This window comes from Euprymna scolopes, chromosome 40 (assembly GCF_053919585.1).
Source record: "Euprymna scolopes isolate OS-2025 chromosome 40, ASM5391958v1, whole genome shotgun sequence".
Lineage (NCBI taxonomy): Eukaryota > Metazoa > Mollusca > Cephalopoda > Sepiida > Sepiolidae > Euprymna > Euprymna scolopes.
This window is the reverse complement of record NC_136521.1, coordinates 67,955,281-67,973,925: the sequence shown is the minus strand read 5'-3', so window position 1 is coordinate 67,973,925 and position 18,645 is coordinate 67,955,281. Positions and strand designations below refer to the sequence as shown.

General features: G+C 33.2%; 1 protein-coding gene across 2 annotated transcripts in view; it reads left to right on the top strand.

Annotated features, from left to right (window-relative positions):
* Positions 1-18,645, top strand: part of LOC145265602 (receptor-type guanylate cyclase Gyc76C-like) — a 644,892-nt gene that overhangs the window by 382,339 nt on the left and 243,908 nt on the right. For both annotated transcript variants that reach the window (XM_080121613.1, XM_080121614.1), the window contains 2 exons: positions 12,466-12,544; positions 18,268-18,376. In XM_080121613.1, coding sequence (XP_079977739.1) covers positions 12,466-12,544; positions 18,268-18,376 — 188 coding nt within the window. The remainder of the gene's footprint in view (positions 1-12,465; positions 12,545-18,267; positions 18,377-18,645) is intronic.

The following is an 18,645-nucleotide window of genomic DNA, read 5'->3' as shown; positions in this document are numbered from 1 at the left end:
CTACCAAACTCCTCCGACAATTTTGGGTCTACACACTTGAAATTTTAGATATAGGTTCCTTGGACAGTGATCCAACTTAATAACTTGATTTAAGCACAAAACAATAAATGTGAAGGGGTCATAATAAGGGTCAAAGTTAAAAAAAATTGACCGCTTTTTTTTTCTCTCAACATACACCTCCAAACACCCGGGCAACGCCGGTCTGAAATGCCAATAATAATAATAATAATAATAATAATAATAATAATAATAAAAACAATAATAATAATAATAATAATAATAACAACAATAATAAAAAATAATAATAACAACAATAATAATAATAATAATCAAAACAATAATAATAATAATAATAATAAAAACAATAATATTTACAGAAATCTAGTTTATATATCTATAAAAGTGAGAGTGTGTGTATGTAACTCTGTGTGAGAATACCCTTCTCAACCTATATACTCAACGAATATTTTATCTACAGACTTGAAATTTCGTATATAGTTTATTCAGACATGTGGAAAACTTATATGTTTCCATCTAAAAAAATGGCTGCTAAGGGTTTAAATTGAAAAATTGATACTTGAAAGTAATCGGGTTTTCCAACTGTTTTACGAATGCACATGCGCGGCCGTGAAACATGACAACTTCTTTTTGTTAAGTATAAGTAGGTTTGAAAACACTTTGTAAAGACCGTGTCGTACTTGATTCACTGTCCTGAGGTTTCGGTTTCGATCTCAACTCGAGTATTTTGCAAGAAATAAGCGGTTTCCAAAACAACCATAATATGTCTCAGTTTCTGTATAAATTAAAATATAATATTTATGTGTATTTTATGACCGAGCAACGCCGGACGGTCTGCTAGTATATCTATAAAAATTCAAATGTGTGTGTGTGGACAATTCTCAACCTATATATTCAACGAATTTTTTGGTCTATAAAAATGTGGAAAACTTTTTAATCGGTTTTCATCCTGAAAAAGGTATTCTAAGGAGTTAAAATAGAAAAATTGCGACTTGGGTGGGGGTCATCGGATTTTTATGTTTTCAACTGTTTCACAAAGTTTAAAAACACTTTTAAAAGATGTGTCAAGCTGGTCTAATGGTTATCATACTTGAATCTCCAGAAGTGAACTGTTTAGAAATAAACATAATACTCACATGCACATGTCTCCATTTCTTTCCGTTTTTTTTTTACTTCATTTTTAAAAGAAATTTAACGTTATGTTTATACCGGGCAACACCGGGTAGATCTTCTAGTAATAATATAAAAACAATGAAAAAACAACAACAATAATAATAATAATAATAATAATAATAATAATAATAATAATAATTTCTATAATAATCATAGCAGTAATAACAACAACAACAATTATTATTATTATTATTATTATTATTATTATTATAACAACAACACTAATAATAATAATAATAATAATAATAATAATAATAATAATAATAATATGCCTCCACCACAAAAATGGAATCGGGGTCGATGAGAAGGGTCAAGGAGGATGGAAAGGTTAAGAAGGGAAACCACTAAGCAAACCTCCATTGAAAGAGTGGAAAGAAGACCGGTATGTTGGAGAGGTTAGTCACTGCTAGTGAGAAATCAATGGCAAGCGGCTGTTGCGATAACGCAAATTCATGTGCAAAGATATTGAAAGAGATTGATATCTGGGTAGAGTTGTCGCCACCCAGACTTCAACGAACATCATCATTGGTTATTATTAGTGAGTAATATTTGATGATGACCTGTGTTAGACAAAAATAATAATAATAAAAATAAAAATAATAACAATAATTATAATAATAACAATAATAATAACAATAATAATAATAATAACAACAATAATAATAACAAAAATAAAAACAAAAATAATAATAATAACAATAATAATAATAACAATAATAATAATAACAAAACTAATAATAACAATAATAATAATAACAATAATAATTATTACAATAATAATAATAACAATAATAATAATAATAATAATAATAATAATTACAATAATAATAACAATAATAAATAACAATAATAATAATAACAATAATAATAATAACAATAATAATAACAAAAATTATAATAACAATAATAATAACAAAAGTAATAATAACAATAATAATAACAATAATAATAATAATAATAATAATAACAATAATAATAACAATAATAATAACAATAATAATAATGACAATAATAATAATAACAATAACAATACAATAATAATAACAATAACAATAATAATAACAATAATAATATTAATAACAAAAATAATAATAACAATAATAATAACAATTATAATAATAATAACAATAATAATATTAATAAAAATAACAACAACAATAATAATAATAACAATAATAATCATAACAATAATAATAATAACAATAATAACAATAACAATAACAATAATAATAATAATAATAACAACAACAATAATAATAATAATAATAATAATAATAATAATAATAATGATAATAATAATAATAATAATAATAATTCTGATTTCGTTTATGAACGTCTCTCTGGAAAGGGATAGGATTCATTTCCAGAGGATTTCCCTTAGTCCCGGCTTCACACCAGCAGCTTCAAAGATCAAGGGTTTTGCTAAGGATATTGGTGATACCTACAATTTCTGAGGTTTGAAGGCCACCTAAAACATCAGGGATTTTTAGTTTTTTCAATTGTTCTTCCAGACGACTTTATACTACTCCTAGTGTACAAACTACGACCGGGATTATTTGTGTTTTAACCCCGTGTATACGCCTTATCTCCAAGGCCAATGAAGCAAAATTACTCCACTTCCCATTCTCCTTCTCTCTCATATTCATGTCCCAGGGTACTGAGAAGTCTACAATCTGCCAGTTTTTTTTAGACTTTATCAATGACGACCAAATCCGGACGATTATGTTCCAATTGCTTGGTCGTTATGACACTTGCCCCACCATACCTCTACCTTGCCATCCTCACTTATTCTCACTTCATTAGGCACCCCCTCAAACCATTTTCCATCACATTTCACCCCAAACCTCTTACACACCTCCCAATATATCCGGAGTTCCATGCGATCGTGTCTTTTGCGGTACTCTCTCTGGGCCAGTCCACTACACCCTGCTGGAAGGTGCGCAATTGACTCTGGGGTCTTACCACAAATCCGGCATTCTGCAGCAACTTCCTTTCCTAGAACCACTTTTTTGAACCATCGTGTTCCTAATGCCAGCTCTTGTGCTGCACAAACAAAAGCTTCAGTACTCTTAGCCATATACCCAGCTCTAAGCCATTGCCATGATCTTTCATCAGCCACTTCTGCTATATCCTGGAAGAACCTTCCATGCATTTTCTTCCTAGCCAGTTCCTCTGCTCTTTCTCTATCCATACGTTTCACATAATCAGCCTTGGTCTCACATACCTCCACTTCATTGGCCACAACCTTAAGCATCCACCCCTCATTTCTAACCACATACTCCTTCAACGACATCTCCTCCGTTCTAACACAATCTTTTACACTTTTCAATCCTCTCCCACCATCTTTCCTCTTTTGATAAAGCCTTGCTACACTACTTCGAATGTGAAATATACCAAACATTGCTAAAACTTTTCTTGTTTTGATATCCATGGCATGCAACTCCTTGTCAAACCATTCTAAAATTCACGCACTGTATTTTAAAACAATGACTGCCCATGCATTTACTGCTTTCATTAGGTTTCCTCCATACAGTTTCGACTTTGCAATTAGTTTCACTCTTCTAAGATACTCCTTCCTGACTTTTTTCTTCATTTCTCTGTTCATGATGCCTACACCTTCCAGCACTCCCAAATACTTATATCCTGTATCTTCTATTTCTTTCATGATTTCTCCATTTGGCATCACTATTCCATTCGAATGAACCTTTACTCCTCTTTTCATCACCAGCATCGCGCATTTACTAATCCCAAACTCCATCCCAATGTCTTCTGAGTATGTCCCCACAAGTTCTACCAGTCTCCATTTCCTTTTCATTTCTACCGAATATTTTCAAATCATCCATAAACAGTAGATGGTTGAGGCGTCTGTCACCAGATCCAAAGTTATACCTCAGTTTTTCTCTCTTCAAGAGGATGCTCAGTGGTATCATTATCATTACAAAAAGAAGTGGCGATAACGAATCTCCTTGAAATATCCCACGTTTAATGCCAACCTGCCCCATCTCCTCTCTGTTTGGTGTCATTACCGTTTTCCATTGAGCCATACTTGTCTCCAAAAGTCCTACCACATTCTCAGCAACCTTCATCATCAATAGTGTTTCACGTATCCATGAATGAGGAACCATGTCATAAGCCTTTCTGTAATCGATCCATGCTACGCTCAGATTCCTCTTCTTCTTCGCATCCTGCATTATTGCTTTATCAATTACTAGTTGCTCTTTAGTACCTCTCGAGCCTTTCCGGCACCCCTTTTGTTCATCATGAAAAACACCATTACTCTCTAGATGTTCATAAATTTTCTCCGCAAATATTCCAGTCAACAGTTTTCACATCAATGGCAGACATGTAATTGGCCTATAATTATTGGCATATGTTCCTTTTGCAGGATATTTCCTAATCAGTGTTGTTCTTCCCTTCACAAGCCAATCAGGGACATCTCCCGACTCTGCAACCCTTTGCAGAGCAGCAGCTATAGGTGGATAAAGTCATGGGAACTGTTTAAACCAGAATCCCATCATTCCATCTGGACCAGGTGCCTTCCAGGTTTTCATCCTTAACGTCATCGATGGTTATCTCAACGTTCTTTATCTGCTGCATTTCTGATAGCCTTTCTCTGACCTCTCGAAACCAGCTCGCCTTCTCATTATATCGCTCTTCAACAGACCAGATCCCACTCCAGAACTTACTTGCATCTTTTGCATTTGGAGTGTTGTTATTTCGCGCCTGTTTATTACCATTTAATTCTTTATACAGCTGAGACTGATTGTTCCAGAAAAGGTTGTTCTGCCGAAATGCAACACTTTTTCCAACAAAGTTCCTAATTTTCATACCACCAGTGTGGATCTTCTCTTTCAACATTGTTAGAACGTTCATCGTTCCTTTTTCCAGCAATCTATACCTCCTTTCAAGCTCGTCCTTGGCTTTCTGTCCTAGTTTAACTCCTTTTCTTATTTCTTCGATTCTACCAATGTCTTTCCGCCACCGTTTAATACTTTCTTCAAGCCGCCTCTGCCAGTGTGGCCTTCTATCCTTCATTTCTCCCTTTTTCTTCTGTAATAAGCCAAGACGATTCGCAATAACGTATGACGCTGCATATAGAAGCCTGTTAAGTTCCGTAATCGATATGTTCTTTCTTCTGATGTTGTGAATTACTCCTTGAATTATTTTTACCTCGTTTTTCACTTTCCGCCTATCACTATTCTTTATACTTGGAATCTCTATGATATCGTCTCTAAGAAGAACCTCTCTTAACTTTTGAAGTACTTCTTTTTCTACAGAAGTCAAAGTTCGAACTTCATCACCACTTCTCCATACATTTGCTCCTTTCACTAATAATAATAATAATAATAATAATAATAATAATAATAATGATAATGATTATAACAACAACAATAACAACAACAACAACAACAGCAACAACAAACTTTGGGAAGAGAAACAACTACACGGAAGATTCATAAGAATGACAAAAGATGAGAATGAGGAAAACACCTGGATATGGATGCGAAAACGACACGTAAACCGAGAAACTGAATCCCTAATAACTGCAGCATAAGATAACTCGATAAGAACTAACCATATCAAAGCAAAGATCGACAAAACACAAGAAAACAGCAAATGCAGACTCTGTGAACAAGGAGACGAAACGATAAAATGCAGGAAACTGACTCAAAAAGAATACAAGAACATGTACGACTAAGTGGAGAAGGCAGTACACCAGGAATTTTGCGAATACCGCATCTCCAACGCATAAACAAATCGTACAAGCATAAGCCGGCAACATTATTTGAAAACGAGATCATAAAATTCTATGGGACATGGACATACAAACTGATAAAGTCATCCAAGCAAGAACACCGGATGTGGTAATAATTAGCAAGAAAGAAAAGTTCTGTCAAATTTGCTGTTCCAGCTAACAACAGGGTTAATATCAAAGAAAAGGAGAAACGGAGCAAATACACAGAGCTAGCCAGAGCTGAAAGGGATATGGATGATGAAAAAAATCCAAATAATACCTACCATAGTGAGAGCGAATTTAGGCAATCTCGTCCCCGGAAAACTTGTACGCGGAAAACCCGTACCCGGAAAACTCGTACCCAGAAAACTCGTCCCTTTTTGCTAGGTAGGAAAACTGGTCCCTTATAGATAAGAATTCTGCACTAATTAAAATATAATATTTATGCGAATTTTACGACCGAGCAACACCGGCCGGCCCGCTAGTAGATATATGAAAGAAAGAGAGATTTTTTTAAAGAACATTTTTTAGTTTTAAGGTTGAAAGTCTTGCAAGACAGCGAGTTAAAGATGATTAGGTTCCGGGTTTTAATATCTATATATGCGTGGGTTCGTATTATGGAGTACATCATCAGCATCATCATCATCATCACCGACATGCATAAATGGTTGTTTGTCAATGCGAGGCCAATGACTTATCAGAGGCCATTTTGTTATTAGACCTTTAATCTGTAGATTTAAACGATTGCAATTATGACTTATGGTAATTTTTGAAATCGATTTATCTATCTTTCCATGTTGTTGTGTTTCCTCGTCTTTCACTCTTTCGCCTCCCTCTCTTCAGTGACCTCTAGGCAATATGTTGAAATAGCCATAATGTATAGGGATACATACATATATATATACATGTGTGTGTGTGTGTATATGCACATATAATTACATGTAAATATATATATATATGTGTTTTAATGTAAAGTTATAAATCATTAAAAACAGTTACAAAGCTGTAACTTCCATACCATTTTGTAAATCACACCTTTTAACCAGTGTACATTTATTTTCTTAAAACATTAAAAAAAAATTTTTTTTTTTTAATTTATTATCACACGAGACGCTTCACTAGTTCAAGAAATGTAAATGTAATTTTAGCCGAAGCATATAGAAGCATCCAGATTAGTAATGAAACACTAATAAAAAAAAAACTGCTTGAATGCGACTGATGAAACTTAGTTGAAAGTACTTGCAAACAAAAAGCATCAACCAAAAGAAAAAAAGACGACTATGTAACTTTCTTGCAGAGATTCGACCGAGAAATAAGAACAGCAATTTAAAGATTTTTTTTTTAATTAAGGAAATACCCGCCGTGGTATTTAACTTGTCTGAATGAAAACATGCTGTCGAAGTACACAATATATACACACACACACACACACACACACACACACACACACACATATATATATATATATATATATGTATATGTATATAGTCATCTACATATAGTACAGTTTCGCTGTTTCACAGCTCATCAGTACGGCTAGACAAGCAGCTACCTCAAGCCAAGATCGAAACCCGATCGCATAAGTTTCTTATTTGTTTTGCGATACTTTTTAAATGAATTCAATAATAAGAACTTTTTTTTTAAAATCTAAATGCGAATACTTTTACCTTTTACCAATTTGCCCCCCCCCCCAATGGGGAGCGGCATATGTATTGTTTTTCAAATATAAGTATCCACTGACTTGTGTTTCGTCGTCTATAATGAGTCGTAGACGACGGAACACGTTTCAGTGGATAATTATGTTTAAAAAAAAATTGTATATACACACACACACACACACACACACATATATATATATATATATATATATATATATATATATATATATATATATATATATATATAGTTATCCACATACAGTACTGTTTTGCAACTCATCAGTGCGGCTAGACATTCACCTACCTCAAGCCAGGATCGAAACCCGACCGTCTGTACGACAGTTAAGGCTCCTAACCACTAGCTATCGTCGGCCGCTGTATGAGTCATGAATTAACGATGTTCTGACATCGTCCGATATACCTAAGCTCGATTTGTTTGCACAAAGAGCATCGCTTTATATGCTAATGGTAATTCGTGTATCACTTCTCAATATGCTCAACTCGAGATGAGGAGCATTATAGTCATCCACATGCAGTACTGTTTCGCTGTTTCACAGCTCATCAGTGCGGCTAGACAGGCAACTACCTCAAGCCAAGATTGAAATGTGACCGTCTGTAAATAATGAAATCAAAGAAGATGCAGTGTTTACCTGATATAAACATATGTACTGCATCTCATCAGTGACGTGCTCCGACATGCAGTACATCGAAACCCACTTTAGGTCTGGCGTTGTCCGTTGTCGATGCAATTGCTCGATTCTATCTCATTCTGGGTTCTAGCTTTATCGTGAAAGGTGTATGTGAGCGGGTATTTATTTATCTATTTATAATCTCCTCTTAATGTCTAATATATATATATATATATATATATATATATATATATATATATATATATATACTGCTGATCAAAAATCAAAGACCAATTAACAATCTTTTAAAAATAACTTTTTTTTGATGATAGATTTTAAACTCTTCCGACTTAAGGTTACTAATACTACAATCTAAAAGGTTATGAAAACGAAAAGGTACATTTCAAAAAATTTATTTAAAAATTTGCATTTTTATGATCCAAATTATAAGATCAAGGATATAAATTATTAGATTTATGGTAATTCTAATGTTTTTAGTTCAATTAGAGATTAGCAATCACTGTATAAAGGTGTTTCCATGCCTAAAGCAAGAAAACTAACCGAAGTTGAGCGCTCTCGAATTCTCGGATTCCATAAGCAAGGTTTGTCACAGCGAGCGATAGCAGCTAAGGTAAATCGCAGTAAAACTGTTATTTGCAACTTTCTAAAGAACACTGAGAGTTATGGAAAAAAAATTCTTTGGTAGCCCCTCCCTTCAATTTCTCCTGCATTGAGTAGGAGAATCAGACAGGTTGTTATGAATGACAGAGGACTTTCTTCTAGTCAAATTAAGGCGGTTACAGATGCTGATTGCAGTCTAATAACCACCAGACGACACTTACAACAAAAAGGCATGGTATATTAAAAGCGTAAACAAATTCCTCGACTGCTTCCACGTCACAAAGTAGACCGCTTAAGATTTGGTCGTGATTGCCAAACCTGTGACGTTGAGAAGCGGAAGAAGGTTTTGTTTTCTGATAAGAAAAAAATTAATTTAGATGGTCCTGATTGCTTTTGATATTGGCATGACAAAAACAATTGAAATTTTTTCCACACGTAATAGTGGTGGAGGGCCTGTAATGGTATAGGGCGCCTTTTCTTACAGAAGGACGATGGAGCTCCGGGTGTTGCAGTGTCGTCAGACAGCAGGTGGTTATGTTAGCATGCTACAAAAAGCATCTTTGATGATGGAGGGTCATCGTTTGTGTGGGGATGGATGGTTATTCCAACAGGATAATGCTGCAATCCACACTGCAAGACGGACCTTAAGCTTTCTACAAGAAATTGGAGTCCATCTCTTGGGACATCCTGCATGCTCCCCGGACTTGAACCCAATTGAAAATGTTTGGGAATGGATGACCATAGAGGTTTATCGAAATGGCAAACAATATTCAACAAAAAATGAACTTCGTGAAGCCATCTTCAGAAACTGGAGCAGGATCCCCCGCACCTTAATGGAAACCCTTATTTCTAGCATGTCCCAAAGAATTTTTTGAAGTCATCAAAAGCAGTGGAGGTAGAACTCATTATTAAGTTTGATTGTGTAATATTTTCATACACTTTTTGTACAATTTAATAGGATTTTTGTCTCTGGTCTTATAATTTTGATCATGTGTAAAAAGCCTACATAAATAAAAATGTAATTTCTTCAATTAAATCTTTGGAATGTTGTTGTTTTGTTTCCATAACCTTTTAAATTGTAGTATTGATAAAGTCGGAAGAGTTTAAAATCTATCCTTAAAAAAGTTTTTTTTTAAAGATTTTTAAGTGGGCTTAAATTTTTGATCAGCAGTGTATATATGTGTATATATATATTTTTTTTTACATAGTCATCAGTACATACCAAGGCCAAGAGGCCACTCGAGGATAAGGGTTAAAGAGTGTACAGTAGAAATTGGACAATATAGTAATTGTTAGTAATGGAAATTCAGTAAATTTGTTAACTTATATGGAACGGCTCATCAAAAACTTGTTTACGTTAGACTTGAAGACAACCACATTATAGTCAGCCGGAAAGCAGAAAAACGGAAGGCATGTTGTTCTAAGAAAGAAGCTTTGCTCATGGAATCTACGTATAGGTTTAGGCACAGATAAAGAGTGGGGGAAATTAGTGATAGTGTTTCAATTTTTCGCGAATTTCTAGGGCGCTTATCATAGATTACAATGCTTAGCTTTTACATTATCAAAATATGTTGAAAAAAATTGCATTTATTTAACGACAGGAAAGGGAAACATTTAACAGCTAGGGGCAGTATTAACAACTGAAGCGCGTGTTCCATTTATTAGAACGTTATCACTACAAACTGGTCCCTGACTATTACAGTCCTTAAAAATACTAGCTTAAATTTCTTGTTTAATCTGAAAATTAAGCCTGTAATCGATGATAACCGCCGGAAAAAAATTACGACAAAGTTAAAAGGAAAAATTTAAAGGCTACGGGAATCATTGTTCAGGTCCGCCGCAGGGTTTTTTTGTTGTTTTTTTTTCTCGTAACACAATGTCCCTCACCCCCCCCCCCGACAAAAATGCACTGGGTTATAATTAAATTTTAGTACATTCTTTTATTTTCATTATAGATTACAAGGAGACGGTAACACCTGCTATCTAATAGGCTAACCTACCTTAATTTTATTTGACACGTTAAGTAAGATCACAGAATAATTACATCACATAATCAAATACCCATGTTAAGAATGGTTTATAGATACTAATGTTGTTACTTCAGTACAGTACATTCATTTTAGCCCGCTATTTTACTGGATCGGCAGTGGCTCCTACTAGCAACCGTAGTTTAATTGTTCTGTTTCTTTTTTACAGAGAGGGGGGTGTTACATGATAAGGGCTGTCCCCTTTTCATGTAAGTATAAAAAAATAGAGAGATTAGTTAAAATGAAAATGAAATAGCAATGGGCGAAATTCGAACCTCGTAATTTAGTTTTAGAAATAGATTACGTGTGAGAATTTAAAAATGTAAAACAAACTTGTTTAGAATATAGATAAAATATTTTAAGAAAAGAATGTGAGCTGTCAAGTTTGTTATGAAATTTTAAATTGAAAGAATGCAGCTTATAAGATAATGTTTTTAACATATTGGAAAAATAGGTTACTGAGAAATAGGAAAAGTTTTGGACACGTATGTCCAGAACACGTGAAAGAAGGCACATGTTTTAACATGTGTATGACGTCACGGAAAATAGAAAGTTCTAGGGATAGAGAAAAATTTGGGTTAGAGTTGAACAGTCAGTGAAGAAACTCAGAGGGAGTCAGTCGTCTAGGGAGCGAGACGTCACGTTGAAACTAAAATGTGAGACTTTGAATTCTTGGTGATGGAAACACGGCCGTGTGACGAAATAAACCATCATGTGTTTTGTAAAGCTCGTCTTGTCTTATGATTCTTACGAAAAGGTAAAGTGAAATTGTATTATATATTTGTGTTATAAAATGTCGTTTCATACACATCACGACTTCTCATATCCACAATGAGAATCTATACAATGTCTGAACAGTGAACGCTATCTCATCATTCTAAGAGCTTTCTTCTTCCAATCTACACATTAAGAATGAACATTTAATATATAAGAATCTCTCCTAACATGAACAATCTCTTTAGAACTCTTACAACAACATACAACAAACATCTATCTCTCTCTGTGAGTCTTTCAACATCCCTCTCTGTAATAAGACAAGAACTCTCACTAAGACTCGTATCTTTACTAATAAGAACTCACGTAACATACGCACAAGTGATAAATTCGTCTAATAATAATACCAATATATAACAGGGGGGCATACTTCTGCCGGGCAACGACGGTACTCAAGTCTTACTATTAAATATATGTATAATCGCAACGCTGTATGTTAATTAATTTGGTGTAATCACTGCATTTTTTTGTTTCCAAATATTTACGCTAGTCCGCATAGAATAATTGTTTTATATGAAACATTGTTTCGGGGATTTAAATATATATAATGAGAAAACTCCAAGTGGGTTAGGGGTTTTACTTGTCGAACGCCCCTAGTATGTATTATCTAAATATCATTTTATGCATGTTCGAAATCGCATATTAATTCATTTGTTACGCTTAAGTTAGAAATGGTATTTCCTTGTATCCACCGCGCTTAAGTTAGAAATAGTATTTTCTTTCGTCTTTCACGCTGATAATCAAAAGATCGTTGCTAACCGCGCAAATTAAATCGACTCATATTAAGATTATGTTATCTTAATAATATCCGGATTCGTTTTTTCTTTCAGCGTACATCAAAGAAATCATCGCCGGTGTCGTTGGAGGAATCGCCGTCATTGTCATTGTGATTCTCGTCATTATTTACAGGTAAGTTTCTTTCCAAATTTTTAATATTTTCCCTCCTTTTTTTTAATTCTGAATTCTTACAACTTTTCCCAAAATGGCGCGTCGGATTTTACATTTGCCATTGGAACTTAAAAATATGTGTAAAGACATGTTTATATTATTTTGATTAATCGGATAATTATTTTCATCTTGAGTGTTTCGGTCGCGGTACCCTTCGACCTTCTTCGGGTGTTGAATATATGTTTCCTTTCCTCTTCTAAGGAAAAGAGGGGTTAATTCTGTATTAGGTGTGTCAGAATTTTTTGGGAATTTTTGACACCCTTAACACAAAACTGCGAATAAAATATACAAAACTCGTAATTTCTCTTTTTGAAGTGGTTTGTTTAATTTATTTATGGAATATACTTCCAAAATAAACTATTAAAGTTTTTTTAAAAAATTAATAGATATATTATTATTTTTTTTTTAAACAATGTTTACAAAGTGCCTGCGCGCACTCATGCAACCATTTCTTCTACATAATAAAATGAATTGAATTTTACGAGTTAAATTTTTTCAATTTTTTCAATTTAAAAATCTATCCAAATTTTTTATTAGTTCAATTTTTACAATATTTGCAGGTTTAGTGTGAAATTTTATGCTCTTTCCAATAAACCGAATATAATATTCTAGACAAGTTTTTTTTTAATCCCCCCCATTTTGAAATGTCTATTAAAGAGAAATAATTAATTTTCTCACCTCAGATTTATGTATCACAAATTGAAGATAAAAAATCAATAAATAAAATAATCTAATTTAAAACAAAAAAAGAATAGTTTTGTGCAAATTTACCTGTAAAGTCAAAAGTTTAAAACCTTTTTTAAAAAAAACAAAACACGTTGATTTTTTTTAAGTGAAACATTTTAAAATTTTTGGCCCGAAAAGATTGAATACCTGCAACATTTCTTCATTTAATCTTTTTTAGATTTTAAAAAATCACTCCATAAAGAAAAAATAAAATATATTAAATCAAAAACTCGTGTATTTTTTTAAGAGAATAAAATAAAAAAGGAAAATCGGTCAAGTGGAATTTTTTAAACGGCGAAAACTGATAAGTGAAATGTAATCATTTTTCAAGTACGATGGCCCATATGACTGACTTTTGTTTACAGCAAACACATGCCAGAAATAAAAGGGGGATATTAATTCTAGCGCTTACAGGCCACCATAGTTTTCTTCCAGTTGTGAACATCTGATATCGGGGTATTTTTTAATCATTACTTAAAATATTCTTTTATTTAAAAAGTACATGAAATATAAAATATAAATATGGATAAATTCTTAACAATGAAGAATGGAAGTACGCATTGTTTAGTATTTTTTATAGGTAAGTGATTTTTTGGAATTTATATGTATTTATATTCGAAGTAAGTTAAAATTCGTTGATTTTCTTGATTTTTTAAAAAAATAAACCCGATTTAAAAAAAACAAATATTGCATATTTTGCTGTTATTATTTTAAATTTGCTCTTTGCTCCTTTTATTGAAAAAAAAATTAGGGTTTAAATTACATTTTTCAAGTAGTTATAAGCTTCTAAAGATAGTAAGTCTAATTATTCAAGTTTTTATCCCGCATTTTTAATGGCGATTTCTGACACTGCTAGTTCTGTATTGCAAGAATTCAGACCGTGGGTTTGAGGGTGGGGCTGTAGATCATAAAGAAAGTTCATAAAGAAAGTTCAATCTTCAAGGATCACTAAGATATTTTTTAAAGGCTTTCCTGTGACTCAATTTTTCGGGATATCTATACTAATTGTTAATAATAGTGAAAAAAAAATGTTTTACGAAACAGAGGATCGATACCCATGCGTGTATTTTTATTTAAAACAAAACACACACACAATGCAAGAGGGAAAACTTCAAGAGAAGAAGGTTTTTTTGTGAAGTTACCTCCCTTGGGCTGGGCATATATTTTGTTATTTCTGTTTTTCTGTGAATTTGTAATTAGGGGGATCCAAATGTGATTGAATTCTATGCTGGGACGGCTAATGATATTGTTATTTTTTTTACCATATGTGCCGCCTCTTGAAGTTTTCGTATTCGCCATCTTTCGTATGTATTCAGTATTTTGACCTCAACCCACATTGGGGAATGGATACGCCCCTTGCTTCACACATGTTCAGCTAAGGCTGATTTTTCTCGAAATTCAGAATTGCATGTGCAAAGACAGTTTTAAGAAATTGTCGAAAGTCTCACACGCACGTGTCTCATTCATCGAGCACTCTTTGATAAACACAAGAATTTCAGTGGATTTACATTTAAGAAACTAAAAGTATACAATGTTTATATATATATATATATATATATATATATATATATATATATATATATATATATATATATAAAACATTTGAATAGCACCGAACGTAGTGCCATCATTAATTGTTGAGGGTTTAGTTTTTTTAGTTTGAACATAAACCATTAAAAAAGAAATAAAATAAAAACTAAACCTTCAACAATTAATAATGGCACTAAATTTGGTGTTTTTCAAATGTTTTATAAAATTAGGTACCCATAAAAATCGTTATATATATATATATATTTATATTTATATATATATATATATGATGATTGCAACGTCTTGTCAGACGAGTGCCACTCCCTCAGACACTGAAAGTTCATAAGCCCGAAAATGACATATTGTTCTGCCGGCGAATTCACATGCTCAAGCAGACATGACGCTAAAGACGGTCATTGGTACACACACACACACACACACACATATATATATACACACACACACGCACACATACATATGTACACATACCACACACATATATACATGCATACATACACAATACACATTACGCACACATACATATACATACACACACACATGCAAACATACACAAGACGGTCATTGGTATACATACATATAAATATATACATGCATACATACATACATGTCTATAAGCATACGCTCATATATACCCATATACATACACAATGCATAATACACAAACATACATATACATACCCACATGCATGCATACACATATACATACATATACATCCACATACACACACATATATAAATACATGCACACATATACTTACAAATACACATACATATACGTACACATATGCACATATATATACACATACATATATATGCATTCATACACATACACACATACATGCACATATATACATACATATACATACACATACACACATGCATACATACACATATATGCATATACACACATACATGCATACAAACATATATAAATGTATATACATACACACACAAACATATATACACACAGACACATATACATACATATACACATAGATATAAATACATATAAACACACATGTACATATATAAATATACACGTGCCATTGCCATATATATGTGTGTGTGTGTATATATATGTGTGTGTGTATATACGTATGCACACACACACACATACATATATATATATGGACAGCGCTCCTCCATGCCAACCTGCTCCCAGCCACGTCCTCCCATGTCTCAAGGTCCATGTGAAACCGCTTTAGATTTGCTTTGATGTTGTCCTTATACCTCATCTTTTGGCCACCCTGGGTATTCTTTCCCTCAACAAGCTGAGAGTAGAAAATCTGTTTTGGGAGGCGGAGATCCGGCATTCGGACAACATGACCAGTCCATCTGAGCTGGCGTTGAGCAACAGTAGCGGTGATAGTGGGAATGTCAGCCTCACTCAGGACGCCGGTGTTGGTGCGTCGGTCCTTCCAACTAATTCTGAGGATTTTTCGGATGCATCTTTGGTGGTACGTCTCCAGGGTTTTTACGTGCCTCCTGTATGTGGTCCAAGTCCATAGAGAAGAGTGGGCAGCAAGACAGCTTTATATACCATGATTTTGGTCTTTGCCAGAAGGTCACGGTTCTCAAATACTCTCTTCCTTAGCCTTGAGAAAGCCCCACTGGCACAGCTGAGACGGTGTTGTATTTCATCATTTATGTTGGCTTTTGATGATAGGATGCTGCCTAGGTATGGGAAGTGGTCCACATTTTCCAGTCTAGCGTTGTCGATGGAGATGTTTGGGGGTGAGACTGGAGTACTGTTTGGTGGTGATTGATGGAGGATTTGGTTTTTTTTTATATTAATTGTTAGTCCTAGCTGTTTGTACGCCCTCGTGAAGGCAACCAGTGTACACTGTAGGTCCTCTTCTGAGAGGGCTACAAGGGCGTTATCGTCTGCATACTGTAGCTCCATAATGGATATGGTGTTCGTTCGACTTTTGGCCCTAAATCTGTTGATGTTAAAAAGTCGCCCGTCAGTTCCGTACATAATCCGAACTCCATGGGGAAGATGTTTGTCCGTGAGAAAAAAAAAAAAAAATAAAAAAAAAAAAAATATATATATATATATATATATATATATATATATATATATATATATATATATATATATTGACACACCGGTTCTTGCCAGATCACCGAAGTTAAGCAACGTTGAGCCTGGCCAGTATCAGATGGGTAACCATTTGGAAAGGCGAGGCGCTGTATGTACTGCGCCGAGTCGTAGAACTATCCAGGTTGGTATGTGGGGACGCATTAATTCACTGGGTAAGATGCATCACCAGTCTTTGTTAAGCCAGACGTCTCGGTGAAAGAATCTCTGATGCAAAAAACCTGCACCGACAAAGGTTACCAGTAATACTTAAAGTTGGTTTGTTCTATACAAAGCCTACAAACTATAAAACAAACATCGAAACCGACGGGAGAGTCCATCATATATATATACTTAAAAAAAATTAACATTTTTTCCAAGTTTACAAATCGAATAATTTTGTAAACTTTAAGAAAGTATAAATATTAGTATTAATATTAAAGCGACGGGAGAGTCCATCATATATATATATATACTTTTAAAAAATTAACATTTTTTTCCAATATTAATTTTATTAATTCATTTTTATTTCGGACTATTAGTCTCATCTTTATTAGTTGTTGTTTTTCATCTTTTATTGGTTTGTTTATTCACAACATTTCGGCCAACTATTCCTCTGTCCTTCGTCAGGTGATTACCACCTGACGAAGGACAGAGGAATAGTTGACGAAGATGAACAACAACTAATAAAGATGAGAATAATAGTCCGAAATAAAAATAAATTAATAAAATGAATATATATAATGCTCATCTCAAAAATAAATTCCAATTAAGGAATAATATATATATTTTTTTCAAAGTTTACAAATTGAATAATTTTGTAAACTTTAAGAATATTAGTATTAATATAAATATTACATTATTATGCCGAATTTGGAAAGTAAGACACAACTAGCATTATAATTCGGACTGTAATGTAAAAGTATATGAATAAAATCTTACAGTAAACTAAAAAATTTAAAACGTTTTCAAAATCTTTAAAACAAAAGACAATATGCATGTAGGTAGAAAAATAATATCTGTATTGCGTTTGGTTATTGTTTTCTATTAAAAATTCATTCTTTAGCAAAATCTTTAAAACAAAAAGAAAATATGCATGTAGGTAGAAAAATAACATTTGTATTGCGTTTGGTTATTGTTTTCTATTAAAAATTCATTCTTTAGCAAAATCTTTAAAACAAAAAGAAAATATGCATGTAGGTTGAAAAATAACATTCGTATTGCGTTTGGTTATTGTTTTTTATTACATATTTTTTATGCCTTTTAAACTATACTACACTTCGTCAATCATTGTCTTCGATTAATTTTTATTGTTTTATTTCTTCAGAAATTGGAAATACGAACAAGACCTGTCGAGTCTGCTGTGGAAAATCGATTACAGAGAAATCACTTTCCGAGAACCACTGGAGAATACCCCGACCCCTTTATTTTCAAGGGTAAGTTAAGAACTGGAAATGAAAGGAAAAATATGATTTTCTTTATTTCAGTTCTGAATTTTTCAGATATGGGCTTATTGTTTGTATTACTTGTTATGTTGTATTATTGTCTTGATAGGACTATTGTTCTCATCTTGAGTGTTATTTGTGCAATGTTTCGGCCATCTTACCTTCGTCAGGCATGTTAGTCGCCATCTTGGAAAAGAAAGGAGAAAAGTAACTGGCTCCGTAGATAGTTTCATATGGAGTTGTTTATTTTTTCGCCGTTG